Source organism: Gallus gallus, chromosome 2 (genome assembly GCF_016699485.2).
Source record: "Gallus gallus isolate bGalGal1 chromosome 2, bGalGal1.mat.broiler.GRCg7b, whole genome shotgun sequence".
NCBI classification, from domain to species: domain Eukaryota; kingdom Metazoa; phylum Chordata; class Aves; order Galliformes; family Phasianidae; genus Gallus; species Gallus gallus.
The window spans coordinates 30,801,999-30,816,840 of record NC_052533.1 but is presented as its reverse complement, the minus strand read 5'-3'; the positions used below and the strand labels follow the sequence as shown (position 1 = coordinate 30,816,840).

Genomic DNA, 14,842 nt, shown 5'->3' with positions numbered 1-14,842 from the left:
TGTATTTTTTCCTGTTCTGAAACTTTATATTTTACCTGCTGTAAAGTGATTTCTCTCTAAGGTATCTAGGCGTTCAGATAAAAATGATGTAGAAATACGATGATGCTGATCTCTTGTCTAGTTTTACTTGCATTGTAGCAAGACTTCAGGTTGGATGTGTTTTTAAGTATATTTTTTTCCCTGTAGCCTTCCAGTATTGGCTCCATGGCTCTTACTGAAGGAGCTTTATCCCAACATGGTTTGTCCAGGGTTGTATACAGTGGACCTCATCCTCAGAGGGAGATGTTGACAGCACAGAACAGGTGAAATTGTGTAATAGGATTTATCTTGATAATCATTAAAGAATCTTGTAAGAGTTTTTAATAATTATAGACAAAAAGTGTATGAGTGTGTGCTGGTTTTTCTTTCATCTGTTTTTCTATGTGTGTTAAATTTAGATGCAGGATGCATGGGAAAAGGAAAGGCTTGCAGTCCCAAGTTGTTGATCAGTAATTTTATTGAATTAAACCAAGTTTGTTCAAATAACCCTTGCAAATATTTCTGTAAAGCAGTTTTACTTGTTAAAAATGTAAAATTGCTAATATAATCTGATGTTTTCTGTAAACTCCAGGTTTGAAGTGTTGACTTTCCTTCTGCTCTGCTACAACGCTGCCTTAAGCTACATGCCTGCCATTTCTCTTCAGTCATTGTGTCAGATTTGCTCAAGGTAACTTCTGTAGGCTGATTATACTTGAAATGGTATCAAGTTGAAATGTCATTTGTTTGAACTTAGCAAACAATAACAACAAAAAAAATCCTTTCATTCCCCAAAGTTGCTTGTAAACTTGATTTTTTTTTTTTTAAAGTATTTATAGCTGCATCACTTATCATAAAGTATCTCTTAATTAGCTGTGGACTGAGATCTCAAAACTGGAGAAACAATGACGTGGTTTATAAGCAGTGCTGTAAACTGGAGAAAGAAGTCAAATCCAAGAAACTATGTTTTTATTGAAGTAGTTCTACGTGTTTTATCCAAATCAGAAGTGTTTTCTAAAATCTTGGTTGACTTTGCATTGCATGCTAATTAAGCATTTGGATGCTGTACAAGTTGAAACTCAACTGAAAAATATAGTAGATACTAAAAGTAGAAATATGCTCATTCCTAGAGATGTTTTGGATATTCCCTAAATCTGGTATAACAACAACAACAACTAAAAAGACAAAGCTGAGGCATTCTTTTTTCCTCTCTCCCTCTCTTTTTTTTTTCCCTAAAGAGGAGGAACTGGTAGTGAACTTGTTGCTCCAGAATTTTGGAAGATGACATTGACTGAAGGAAATTAGAATGTTCTTGTTAACTCAGGCAACTGAGGAGAGAGACCCAGAAATCAACCTAGAGCAGCTTTTTAACAGTAGTAGCTCTGAGGTTCTAGATTCTTCATACAAGTAAACAAACAGAAACATCCACAAAAACAAATGAGTAATGAGTGCTTGTTTTTTCCTGTTTTGTTCTGTTTTGAATTAGTCTTAGCACATTTTTGTCTACTCTGCAGTAAATGCTTTTAATTGAGAATGACTTTAATGGCTGTTTTCAGTGTTCAACTGTGGTATAAACGTAAAGTTGTCATCTAGGGTATCTCTATTTCGAAGGATTTGAACTCCGCCAGTAGAGGGCATACCCTTCTTCCATAAAGAGAAATAGTCTGCTTTAGCACTCAGTTCTTGATGAACACTGTCATTGAGTCTGCTGCTGTTAAAACACACACCAAACATCTATTTTAGTGGTGTTCTATACAAAGGTGATTCTTCATTATTTATTAGTGACAAATGCATTATTTCTTTAGAATTTGTGTCTGCGGATATCCTCGCCAGCAAGTGAGAAAGTATAAGGGAGTAAACAGCAGGATTCCAGTTTCATCTGAATTCATGGTGCAAATGCTCACAGGGATTTATTATGCCTTGTAAGTGAGAGTGTTTTTTTGTTTTTGTTTTTTAAACATTCACTTGAAAAAAGAAATACCAGCTTAATTTATATGTTCATTTCGGCATGCAACCTTTGGAGTGTTTTATTTTCAAATGGAAAGATGCTGTGTGTAGCAATAAAGACTTCAGGATTAGAACACAGTTCACTAACTTGTTAGATTACATTACCTGTGTGATACTGGGGAATGAAGGCTAGAATAACACTTAATAGTCATAACTGATGGTGTGAAAAAATACCTGAAAAACCTTTCCCAGCTTTTGTCTGCTGTCCACATTTTTGACATCAATCTAGTTAAGGAAAAAGGTCTTAGCATTCTTTCTCTAAAATATTGAATGTCATCCACCCTTTGATAGTGTGTTGATGTGTAAAGCTCTTTCATTAACTGAAATAATCAGAGGCTAGTATCAGGAATACTCAAACGGTGGTTTAATATTAAAACCATCCTGTTGGAATTTCAGAATATTTCATTACTAGCTGATCAATAACTAGCAATGTCACTTTTAAACTGCTCGGAGTGGTCAATGAAAATAAAACTAGTGCCTCCATATACACTAATTCAGAACAAAATTTTTAAGTAGCAGGCTTACTGGTAATAAGCCCAAGTAGTTTAACTCTCAGTTGAGCTCCCAAGGGACACTAATTTCTTGAAAGTCATGACCAAGAAGGTTCATCCATTCATACAGGTGCTTACTATTATGTATATATTTAACTTTTGCAGTTATAATGGAGAATGGGATCTGGCTCGTAAGGCTATGGATGATGTTTTGTATAGAGCACAGCTGGAACTGTATCCAGAACCTCTGCTGGTAGGTGATGTAGTCCAACATTTTTTAAGTAGAGCTTTTAGTTCAGTAAATACTTCCTGTGAGCATCACGTGAGTAACCTAAATCTTGTGAGGTCTATGTGCCTGTGCTTGTGTGAATAGCTAGATCTGTAAGGATATATACACACATTTTCAGTATACTTAGTTATTTTATCATCTCCCCAAGTGAATAAGTGATTTACTGTAGAACACTTCTAAGACTTGAAAGTGTAATGATAGCGCAGAAGCACTCTGAAATTAGTGTTAAGTAATAGCCATATCATTAAATTGAAGACTCTGTTTTAAATAGTGACAGGTCTTAAATACAAATTAATTCTAAAAGCTAATTGCACCACACATTCTTTATAACTTGTGCAAAGTGCTAGTGTGCTTACTTGACTTTAAATTGGAGTTGTATGCCGTAACCTTCATGGACTACTAAGGCCGCTGTGACATTATTATTTTCTAAAATTTCAACCTTCATGTTAAAAACTTCATAGCATTGTAGAATTGCTCAGGTTGGAAAAGGCCTTAAAGATCATCAAGTCCAACTGCAACCCAACCATACTACCCTAACTCTAACAACCTTCTGCTAAATCATGTCTCTGAGTACCACATCCAAATGGTTTTTAAACGCATTCAGGGATGGTGACTCAACCACCCCCCTGGAGAGCCTATTCCAGTGCTTTACAGCCCTTTCTGTAAAGATTTCCATGATATCCAACCTGAAGCTCCCCTGACACAACTTGAGGCCATTTCCTCTCATCCTGTCAGTAGTGAGAAGAGCCCAGCCCCGCTCTCGCTTTAAGCATCTTTTGGGTATTGGAAGAGAGCAATAAGGTCTTCCCTCGGCCTCCTCTTCCCCAGACTGAACAGCCCCAGTTCCTTCAGTCGCTCCTCGTAGGGCATATTTTCCAAGCCCTTCACAAGCATTGTTGCCCTTCTTTGGACCTGCTCCAGCACCTCAATGTCCTTTCTGTACTGAGGTGCCCAAAACTGAACACAGTACTTGAGGTGAGGCCTCACCAGTGCTGAGTGTAGGGGCAGGATTACTTCCCTAGTCCTGCTCACCACACCGTTCCTGATACAAGCCTTAACTGCATTTTTCCTTGCTCTAGGTTGCTAATGCAATAAAAGCCTCACTGCCTCAGGGTGCCATGAAGTCTAGTAAAGAAGGTACAAAATGCATTCAGGTTGAAATTACACCAACTTCATCCAGGATATCAAGAAATGCTGTAACTAGCATGTCTATCCGAGGGCACAGATGGAAAAGACATGGTAAGAGGCACAATTTACAATGATTTCTTAGTTTCTTACACCTGTTTAAAATAATATTGAGGGTTTTGTCTTTGTGCATTGTCACTGTTAATGAGAATACCTTTAGTGAACTGACACTGTACATTTATTCTTAAAAGTATATGATTTCTCTTAAACTTCATTAATGTGGGTCTGGAACAGTGCGAGGATGCTATATATGAGATGAAATATGTCACAGTTGGACATTGGTACTATTCTGTTCCTGATGATAAGCAAGTGGCTGGTAGCTTGGAGGTTTTATAACTGGTAAATGAGAATGTTAGTGGATCAGAAAGTGTATTCTATATTTATTTCCCCAATCCTGTTTTTTTTCTTTTAATGAAACGCCTTTTTGTTAAAGGCTGCTATACAATGTTTTTGATTCTTTAAGGAGATCTATGCTCCTGTTCTCCTCTGAAAAGTGGTCTGTGATACCTGAAGCAAAGCAAATATTTGATAAATATGCCACAGAGCCTCATTTGTTTTAAGTTATTTAAATAAAAATAATATTTAGGGCTAGAGGGGTAAATTATTCCTTCTGGGGCAAACTAGTATAAGGGCTTCAACGAGGTGAAACACAGTGCTGAGGAGTAGAAAAAAATGGTGCTGAATATACTGCAGAAGGACAATCAATGTATTCCACTTTCTCTACCAGATTCAGGTGGGGGAAGAGCTGCTGAACAAGAGATCAAAACTTCCAGTGGCGTGCTGTGCTGTGTTTGTAATTCTGATGAAAGGGAGGAGTGAGTGTAGACAAGTGTTCTTTCAATAGGCTAAATAAAGACTTTAAAACAGTATCATAACGATTTCTATATGATGTATGCTATATGAACTTTTTTTGTAGTATATGGACAGCTCAGTTCAAAAAAAATTATTGCAAAGATCTGTATTATTAAAAAAAACCCATGCATCACACGGGGATATTGCAGGTAACTGTTGGAGATTATAAATATTCTGGTAAAAGAAGACTAAAAGATAACAATAAGGATTTCTGAACAGTAATGATATGTGCTGGTGTTAGTTCCAGTAGTAAGCTTTTGAATGTGAGAAAGGGCAAAGGAAGTTAAAATACTTAAAGTTCTTTTCATTTAAATAAGATGCTTCGTTTATTAACTTAAACTGTTAGGCAAAGATGAGGAGCAGAGCATTCATGTCTTTGATAAGAGTGTGGTTCAGTAGTAAGAGTATAAGCCAGTTCTGAAATTTCAAGACAGCTAAGGAATGTTTTAGCCTTTACTGTTTGTTTTCCTTTCTTCCGGCTTAAAATTTTTTAGGAGGGATTATTGACCTGGTGTCAGGAAACTGTATAATGGTTTCTAGATGCAGATATGTCCTCTAAAGCTTGGCAGTTTTGCTGTTATTTTCAAGTGGTAGGTGGGAATGCAGATCTGGGGTACTGAGTATTCGCTCATTCAGAAGAATTGGAAGTATTAAAACAAAGTTTCCTTTGCTCTTGCATTTACAGAAGAAAACGAAATATAAAAGTATCCTAACGGGAATCCAACTTTTTCAGCAAATACAATCTGAATCTGAAAGTTTTTGCAAGTATTCCTTCTTGGAGGGCCAATACTGAGAGAAGGTCAAGAACCAATGGGGGTGTGACAGGTTCACTGTAACTGATAACAGTAAGGTGGAAGGGAAATAATATAAATAGGGTTTGTAGAGATGGGGGAAAGAGAGAGCAGGAAAAGATAGTGATAATCTAGTTAGTACGACAGAAGTGAGAAGTAGTGAGTAATTAGGACAAGGTCTGAAAATCAAGGAACACCAAGGACTTCCACTAACAAACTCGTCATCATCCTGTTTGGGTTATTGAAAACGCTTCGTATTGGTCTAGTGGTACAAGATTTAAAGAAGAGGAAGAAAATAGTCTGTATTAGTTACAGAGAAGGAAAAAAGCTTGTATAGCTGGTTGTGGCAGTAGTTGGAAATTTGAAGGCTATGTAAATGTTAGATTAAAGGCCAAAACTGAGTCTACTGTATTTCTGACTGATCAGCAAGATCTTTTTGGTTTAAATGACAAGTGTTTCAAGTATGTAGCTCTTGAGCTGGGCTACTCAACAACTTCATTAGAAAATTCTAAAACAAAATGAAACAATCCTGTTGTTTATGACTGGAACAAAAGCCTTTAGAATCAGAATGAAAGGTCTCCAGATTTCACAATTCCTCATAAAATTCAGTGTCCCACAGTCCCCAGTGAAAGACGTGGAATAGATCTTCAGGGTAGGTGTACAGAAAGAATAATGAGGCTCATGCTTACAGATGCTTGTTTGAATTAAAATGCATAGTGGAGCTGGTAGAAATAGGCCGACAACCCTTGTACCTCCTGACCCGCTGCTCTCTGCCACAGAGAGAAGGAAAGAATCAATTCAGAGACTTTATCTTTGTATTTCAATACAAAATGAGTTACACAAATAGATTAGGGAGCTAGAGGAGGCAGCTGAGAGGTGGTTTCTTATGCATTATATGGACCGTGAGAACTCACAAAGTGAAATATCCCCTGGGCTGCAAGGGCAGCAATTTTAGATCTGTCTATTTGCATAGAATGAAAAACAAAAGAATCTCAGCTGATCACCTTTCCGATTGAGAAGCATGTGGGTTGTTTTTACTATTGTTTTATTAAAAATAACAGTTCACTTCTGAGGTTTTGGGACACTACATCTTGCTGGTTTCTGTTAGAACTGTAGATTGAAGTCTCCTTTGAGGAAAGATCAACTTAATTTTTAAACTATTTATTTATTATTAATTTTTTTAATTATTGTGATACTTAACAAGATTGTAATTCTTGTTACTCAGAAGGACTTTTTTTTTTTAAGTCAAGTTGGTATCCTCGATTTGGGCTTCTGATAGTGGTACTATGTATGAAAGTCATTTGCAAAATGGACCTGTTACTCATATGTGAATAGGATTTAAAGCTAATTGATATTAGCTACCATTTACCAACAGATTACTTAGAGCTACTGAATTGGGTTGGCTTGACTTGAATCATACAGCTTAAAGGGGATTTGATCTAATGTTAGTTTTTCATGCCTTAGTGCCTTAAAAAAACACTTCAAGTGGCATCCATGTTTCCATTCACAAGTAGAGGCCAAGCAGAAATCATGCAGTGTATGTACCTTATGAACACTTAAATGTTATTTACAGAAGCTAAGGGGAAAAAAAAAGGTATCTGCTAGCAATGCTTTCCTTAGTAATCTAAATCTGAGATCTCTCCAACTTCCCCACAAAGAGCTGGTGGGAAAAACTTGTGTGCATGTAAGGCACACTCTGATGGGACAGCCTGAGTAAGTGGAGCTGAGCAGATGACAGTGGAATATATAACAAAAGCTGAGATGTTGACTAGAGAATCAAGTCAAGCTAATTTTTCCCACTACAAGAATTGACTTTGAGGTTGTGCACAAAGTGTAGGAGAAACATCAGTCTTTGAATCTCTGTGGAGAGAATTTCTCTTTATTTATTTTGAAACAGTATTAATACCTGAAATAGTTACAACTTTTTTGGGGGAGGGGGTTCTGGAATGAATGCTGATTTGGGGTGAGAGGAGCTTGATACTCCTGTGAGTAATTCAAAATGCTGATGTTATGCAGGAAACACAGCTCAAGCCTGTGGTGGTTAAAACTGAGTTGCAGTCCAAGTGGGCAGTTTACTTATGCAAGAGGTCAGTGATAGAGGCAATTGTCGCTGTAAGGTGGACTGTAGTTGAAATCATTTTTATTAGTCCTTAGCAGCTGGCAATTGTGAAATGCAAATGCTAAGGTTGGTTGTACTGCTCAAAACCTTCAGAAAACATAACTCCAAATGTGTTTTCCTACCAATGCTACAGCATATCTATATTAGCTTTCAAATCAGTGTAACTGTTCAGTTTTGTCTATACAACCAGTTTAGTCAGTTTTGCACTTTGTTTCTCTTTTGCCACGTTGCCTTATGCATGGGATATTGATATCTCTTTTTCAAAGGATAGACCTACAGTGTTGTCCGGCTTGAAGCAGTTATTATCTTCAAAAGCCAAATACTATGGAGTGAAGGTTTGTTTCAGGTGTTCTTAAATATATATGTACGTATAAATAATTAAGGGAGAAGGATGGAGTGCTGCTGTAGGGGATATGGATCGTGTAGCCTTATTGCTGCCACAGGACAGTAGGTACTGTTGTGTTAACAGCCTATTTTTCATTAACTTCCTCCTGTAGTTCAGTGTTAAACTCAGAAAGGTTTATTCCCCTTAATCAGAAAGTAGTTAAGAGAACTTAACTAAGAGATTAAACATGATTATGCTCAGACCTATTTTTTTCAGTTCATTACCGAGTGCTTACATGGCTGTGGGAATGCAGCAGCGATGGGTAAAGTGTTAATACACAATATAAGGATATTACATTTAGAAATGCACGTCACTAAACCACAACAATGAATTATTGCTATTATCACCAAACACGTGATGTAGGAAGTTCTTCCTCTCTTCCTCCAGTCTCTGCTGTGCGGTGGATTTGGGGCATTCTGAATCTCCTTTCTCTGGAGCAGCTCTTTGTTAATGGCTTTCTGCTCCTTGTGGAGGAGGGACTGACTGCAAGCTCCATTCTGCCCTCTCCTCAGCCTGATTTCTCAGCTGTAAATGAAATTTCTAGAATAGACTTTTGCACGTGGAGGTCAGTGGACCCTGGGAAATGGCTCTGCTGAAGTAAGGTGCCTCCAGTGGCACTGACAGGGGAAGAGGAACAGGTCTGGATATTTGCTGTAGGAGATGCACAGCTACCCCACCCCTAAGTAATGAGGCCATTGAAGCCAGTGAGTGGTCTCCTCACTAACTTTCTGCTCCTTTGTTTCTAGAGAAAGTGCTGTATGTAATGGTGTTCTAATATAGCCGCCCTTCACAGCGCTCCCTTGCAACTGTTACTGTGTTACTGATGATAAAAGAACTCTGTGGAAGGGACGACCTCTTAGAAGGGAGGATGATTGCAGCTTTTAATTTGTTTCTCGACAAATCTCAGGAAACCAGTGGCTAACAACAGCAGCTATTCCATTTCCATTGGCTAGCACAACTTGTTAAATGGAGACTTTCATCAGCGGCTGACTAGTCAGTTAGAAAGAATCATGTTAACAAATGCTGACAGGTAAAAGGAGGGATAGCTTCTCCATTGAGGGATGGTGATGTCCATCCCTGTCAGAATATCTTTCTGTGTCTGGGACCAACTTCTCGTGTGATGAGTGCAGACGGCAGTGGTGTTAGCAGAGAGCCAAGGGCTGCAGCATGCTGCCTGGGAGTGCACTGTGCCTGCACAGGGATCCCCAGGGTGGGGACAGAGGGAGGATCTCCTCCAGCCAAAATAGCGTTTCAAAACTGAAAGGTTGAGCTGGGGGCTTCCCGGTATGTGGGTGAGGGATGATCATTGGAAGATGGACTCTCACTATTCAAGAAGAGAATTTCATACTCACTAATATTGCTGATTAACAAGAGGTTAACGTGTGAACATCTGCTTTAATTCATAATGCTTTAATCATCTGTTTCTATTGTTTTTTTGTTCCATGTTTTGTTTCAGACATCATTTTTTGTCTTTTTTTGTCCTTATCCATCTTTAATTCTAGAACAAGCAGAGAATGGTAATGATGCTACTGAAATGGGCAACTTTGTCATACCTGAGATTAGTGTCACAAATGTGTCTGGAGAGAAAACCGGGAATGGGGAAAAGAGCAGAGCACTAGCAGAGAATGATGCTCAGCATATACAGGGAGTACAGGAAACAGCTACAGATCCTAGAACTGACAGCAAATGCATGCCAGAAATCAGGAGGCAAAAATCTGTAAGAAAAATGATGGAGGATGGAATAAACTCATCTGGCAGAGTGCAGTTTTAGCAGACCACTTGTAGCTGCACTCTAAGGTACCGCTGATTGAAAGGATCACTGCTGCATGTTTGAAGAATTGAAGTATGCAGTTAATATATTGCATGTGTAATAACACAAATGCATGTACTGCACACAGCTTTGTCTGTGCCGTGGACAATGACAACGTACTTACAAGCAGATATATCTAATCTGGAGACCGTACGCTATGAGACTCAACATTTCCTTGAATCTCCTAAGCATATTTGTTGGATTTACAAAATCCAGTGATGAATATTACGAAGAATCAATCGAAATGAAAGTGAAAATTGTCTCCCTGTATACCTAAAATATTCCAAATTCCACTTGTTGTGGTATACTGGAGATCTCACGTTCCATTGTGGATGAGTTTCCAACTCATGCCATGAGACCTGTAGTGCAGAAGGTGACCTTTCAGTACTAAAGCACTCTTGGGTTGCTGAATGAAGAGCTGCCATACTGGGTTTTCTGGGACATTGATCACAGATCACTTATAATTAATGAGCTTTGCAAAAACTTGTATTGGAGCACTTGCTCAAAATGAGATTTGCACTTCTGTGTGGTATCTTCTAATCTGTTTCTAATCTGCATGAATTAACAATACTGCATTTTTTTTAAATTGAAATCACTACAGAATGAAATTGTAGGCATGCTTTTTGATCTAGTTAATGCAGCATTATTTGCTGGAATTTTGTATCCTAATGATTCTTGATTACAAAACGTAGTAGGTAAGTTTCTGTCTTCTGTTCTCTGTGCTGTTGCTTTATGGCTTCACGCTTGTAAATATCAAAGTCTAGTAATGCATAAAGTCCATAGATGGGAGAAAGGCAAATGTTCATTATTTTTTTTCTTTTTTCTACCACACAGGAAATGCAGATTTAGGAATCGAAGAAGAACTGATAGAAGTATCTGAAACTGATGAAGGGTTTTACTCTAGGGCTGCTTCTAGCACAAGTCAGTCTGCCTTATCTAACAGCAGCAACACGAGCAGTAAGAACCTTTTAGGGAAGAGCCAACGAAGATCTGGAGGAAGCAAAGCTGCAGGAAGAGAAAAAGAAGGAGAAACCTGCAGAGAACACTTGTCACGAAAGCAAACTCAGAGAGCCCTGAGTGAGAACCTAGAGCTTGTCTCTCTGAAGAGGCTGACACTGACAACAAGCCAGTCCCTGCCTAAACCTGGTAGCCATAGTTTGGCCAGAACTACCACGACTGTGTTTAGTAAATCCTTTGAACAGGTCAGTGGTGTCACAGTTGCGAATAATCGTGGAGGTGTATCTGGTACAGAGGCAAATAGGTTCTCAGCTTGCAGTCTCCAGGAGGAAAAACTTATCTATGGAACAGAAAGAACAGACCTCCCAGTATTAAGCAAACAACCTAATCAACAGCGACCTCCTAGTATTAGCATAACTTTGTCAACAGATTGATATCGTTACATTGGCAAAATGAAATATGGGGTTTTATGCAGATATTGGTACTGTACCTTAAGCTCTTAATACGTCCTGTGTTACTTCCTTAAATCTCAAACCTGTAAAGTCTTATTCTGCCCACATTTGGCAGTAGTGGTAAATAGAGTTCTAATTATCCTGCATCGGCTTCTAATAGGTTGGAAAGTTGCTCTTTGACTTCCTGCATTTATCCTCCAATTGTTTATGACTTCATGCAAAGTTTACGTCTTTACCAAATTAACAAATATTGTTTGTTTAGCTACTGACCAAGATGTCTGGCTCTTTACAAATGCACTATATGGGAACGGAGAGATCCTCTATCCCAGATTCTACTATTCACTACTACTACTTAGTGTACATAAAACTGCAAGTATCTCTTTTAAGAGGAGCCTTGCAGCATGAGTATAATAACATTTTGGAATGGCATTGTAAGAATGTAAGGGCTCTTCTGTAAGTTGTGAGGAAGGTATTCTTATATGTAAGGTTAAAAATAGAAGCATCAGTTGGAGTTTGATGTTATGGTGGTTTTTGTTAGTATACACTGCAGTGTTCATACTTCTGTAAATGCATTTTTTTATATATAAATCTTTGAAACTGGGCCAAATGTTAGAAGGTAGCAGTACTTGTGGGTGGCAGTTCTTATCACCGACTCTAATGGTCACTTTTCAGACAAGTGTGACTGACTCTGTATTCCTTTCAGTTTCTTAAATGTTGAGCACAAAACTTCCCATGGAAAAGTTGCTGTCATCAGTATTTGTATGATTTATGAGGAGGAGGTGTGCTTCTGTAGAGGTATCATGTAGAAAATAAGGTATGAACCCTTTGCACTGAATCAAACAATTCAGGAGCGTAACTGCATTTAACGTGAACTTGTTACTTGAGCCTAATAGTACCAAAGGATGTGTACTTTTGGAAACTTGCAAGCACAAAGGGAAATTACAATGTAAATAGAACTAGCAACGTAATTGCTAGTGTTTTGTATCTATTATTTTTCTAGTTAGAAACTGTCAAAGTGTGACACGTTCTAAGTTACCTGGCCTGAGTGGTGACCTTGTTTGATACCCATTTCTATAAGCTTCAGGCTTTAATTAAAAATAAACATTAAAACTGTTTATGTGGAAATTTGGAGAAGCGAAAAATCAGTGGCAGTGATGATCTGATAGGCAGCAAATCATTGTGCACGTGGAATCGGGGTGAGGATCTAATGGCTGGTCGTTCCCAGCAGTCCTGATTTCTGCAGCTAGCGATCCTTTGTGGTCAAGGATATAGAAGGGCCTCAGAACAGACCTAAGCCCTAACATGCACATTCTGGCAGACTTTCTGATCTGCTTAGAGATGAACGTCGGTGTCCCTTTTTAACTTAAACTGAAGCACAAGTAACATTTAAGCAGCTAAAGTCATTCAGGTTTATAGTTGATTAACTAATGAAAAGAGATGAGAAGACGTAGTTGATATGGGGTTGGTTGTATGATTCTACTTTTAAGACAACAAACTCATTGTGTATGTTACATAATATTCCTTCAACTCAGCAAAGTAGCTGCAGCAGTCTATGGGTGTTTGTCTTCAGCTGAGTCTGAGTGTAGGTGAATGTGCCACACTTTCTCATATTCTTCAGTCTGTTGAATGACACTGTTTTGTTTTAGCAATGTAGTATTTCACCTTCTCACAGTGAAATGTCTTCTGAACTGTACACGATGATTTACATTCCTATTGTACAAACTACAGACTTGTCTTGTTTAGTGTTTAATACTTTGGCCAGTAAAATAAACTGGTAGTTTTTGAAATTATATGCTTTTGTAAATACTTAATATGACAGAAAATTTCCCTTTGTTGTTGTTACTGTGTTGTTCTCCCCCTCCCCCCCCCTCCAGTCTTTGTTGAAATACACATTCAATGCTAATGCATTTGTTTCAGGTTGACCAATATATCTGGACTAATGTAAGTGTAACAAGAGGCAATAGAAGGGTTTTTCAGGCAGCTGGCAAACTGCACAAGACGTACTGAGTGTAGCGTTCTTCCTTTCCTCACCCTTTGTGTTGGACATGATGAAAAATAACCTGCAGAACTCACAGCTGCCACCTGATTTGCTCTCGTGGGGTCGTATTTAACAACACCACGGAAACACTGTAACTAAAATGGAAATAAAAGCTAGAATAGGGGGATAAAATTGCAATTGGCAAATGTGATGGCTCTAATTATGAGTTAGCACTGAGGAGCTAGAACATGCATGTAATTCTCTTGGTTTGGGTTCAGTTACTTCATGACTGTTTCAGTTACCTTCAGCGTAGAATAGTGTTTCAAGCTGGGTGTTCATGTCAAAGGCATCCCTTATATTTGGGAGATGTAGCCACCTCAGCTGCAAGTCACGCCAGTTCTGAAGCATCTAAAATGCCATTGAGTGTAGATACATAACATGATCGGGATGCTGTTAAGTCAATAAAGTTAGTTTATCCTTTTATGTTATACAAATAATGATTCTAACTGTGGTCTCACTTGAACCTGAAACAGAAACTCACGTTGGTACAACCTGGATTATGTAAGTCTTCATGCTTCCTTTAGGAAATGAAGGGATCGTTTCTTGGTACCGCCAGCTGCTGCTTCCATACGTGTGTGTCTTTGTAAGTATGTATGTTTAAGTCTCTGGAGTGACATAGACAATGAGCATGTCTTTGTGAACGGACATCTTTACTGCTGAAAATAATACAACTTCCAGCTGTGCTGCTTTCCTTTCTTCCAAAGTATGCAAAAATGCAGTGGGGGAGGGAAGGCAGAATTGTTTGTTGTCTGAATGTCTGCAGTGTGTTCCAGGAGATGTATTGCTCTGCTTCCAGCGCAGAATTGAAGGGAGGGTGGGACGAGAAACAAAGCTATTAATTCTTTCTCGTTATTTCTGAACTGTTGAGAGCCTTCAGTTTTTGAGCATTATCTGATCGATTATCTGATCCTTTTGGACTGACGGAAGAAAAGTATATCAAAGAAGCAGAGCTTTTCTAACAGTCCAACTCGGGATATTCTATCATTGCATATTGTAGTCTACCCGGCAGTAGGTAGTTCTGATGAATGCACTCCAAATGTCATACACAGTTGCAACGTTCTGCAGGGAAAAAAATGTTATGTAGGAGTGAATCATAGCAAATTATAATGACAGAATGCTGACATTTACAGCTGACCTCACTGTTTTGAATCAGAGGAAACTGTTTCCAATGACAGCTTTGAACAGCAATGTTTTCAAAACTCTTGAAAGCTGAGTGGAATTGTTTTTGTTTGGAAAATCTATCGCATTTGTGCAAAGATTGTATGGCCTCCAACCACTTGATCCAGAACTGCAGTGAGTTTTCTGAAGCAGATGAAGTGCCAATGAATTGATGAGTGCACAACTACAGGACTTTCTGCCACCCCTCTCTCTCAGCAGGTCCGTGGTCTAGGAGGACTTTAGAAATTTCTACCTGAATTACTTGATGACTTTTGTCAGCATTTGAGGCTTAC

The 14,842-nt window shown here is 38.5% G+C and overlaps 1 protein-coding gene across 40 annotated transcripts in view; it reads left to right on the top strand.

The window, feature by feature from the left end:
• FAM126A (family with sequence similarity 126 member A) overlaps positions 1-13,143 on the top strand; it is a 37,609-nt gene extending 24,466 nt beyond the window's left edge. For 28 of the 40 annotated variants that reach the window (XM_015281436.4, XM_046922608.1, XM_046922624.1 and 25 more), the window contains 7 exons: positions 187-302; positions 611-706; positions 1,821-1,937; positions 2,679-2,766; positions 3,882-4,041; positions 9,637-9,651; positions 10,779-13,143. In XM_015281436.4, coding sequence (XP_015136922.1) covers positions 187-302; positions 611-706; positions 1,821-1,937; positions 2,679-2,766; positions 3,882-4,041; positions 9,637-9,651; positions 10,779-11,335 — 1,149 coding nt within the window. In that variant the 3' untranslated portion in view covers positions 11,336-13,143. Of the gene's footprint in view, positions 1-186; positions 303-610; positions 707-1,820; positions 1,938-2,678; positions 2,767-3,881; positions 4,042-4,714; positions 7,214-9,636; positions 9,932-10,778 lie in introns of those variants that run through there. The other 12 variants (NM_001030983.3, XM_046922670.1, XM_046922673.1 and 9 more) reach the window with 4 other exon arrangements.
• The last annotated feature ends 1,699 nt before the right edge of the window (positions 13,144-14,842 follow it).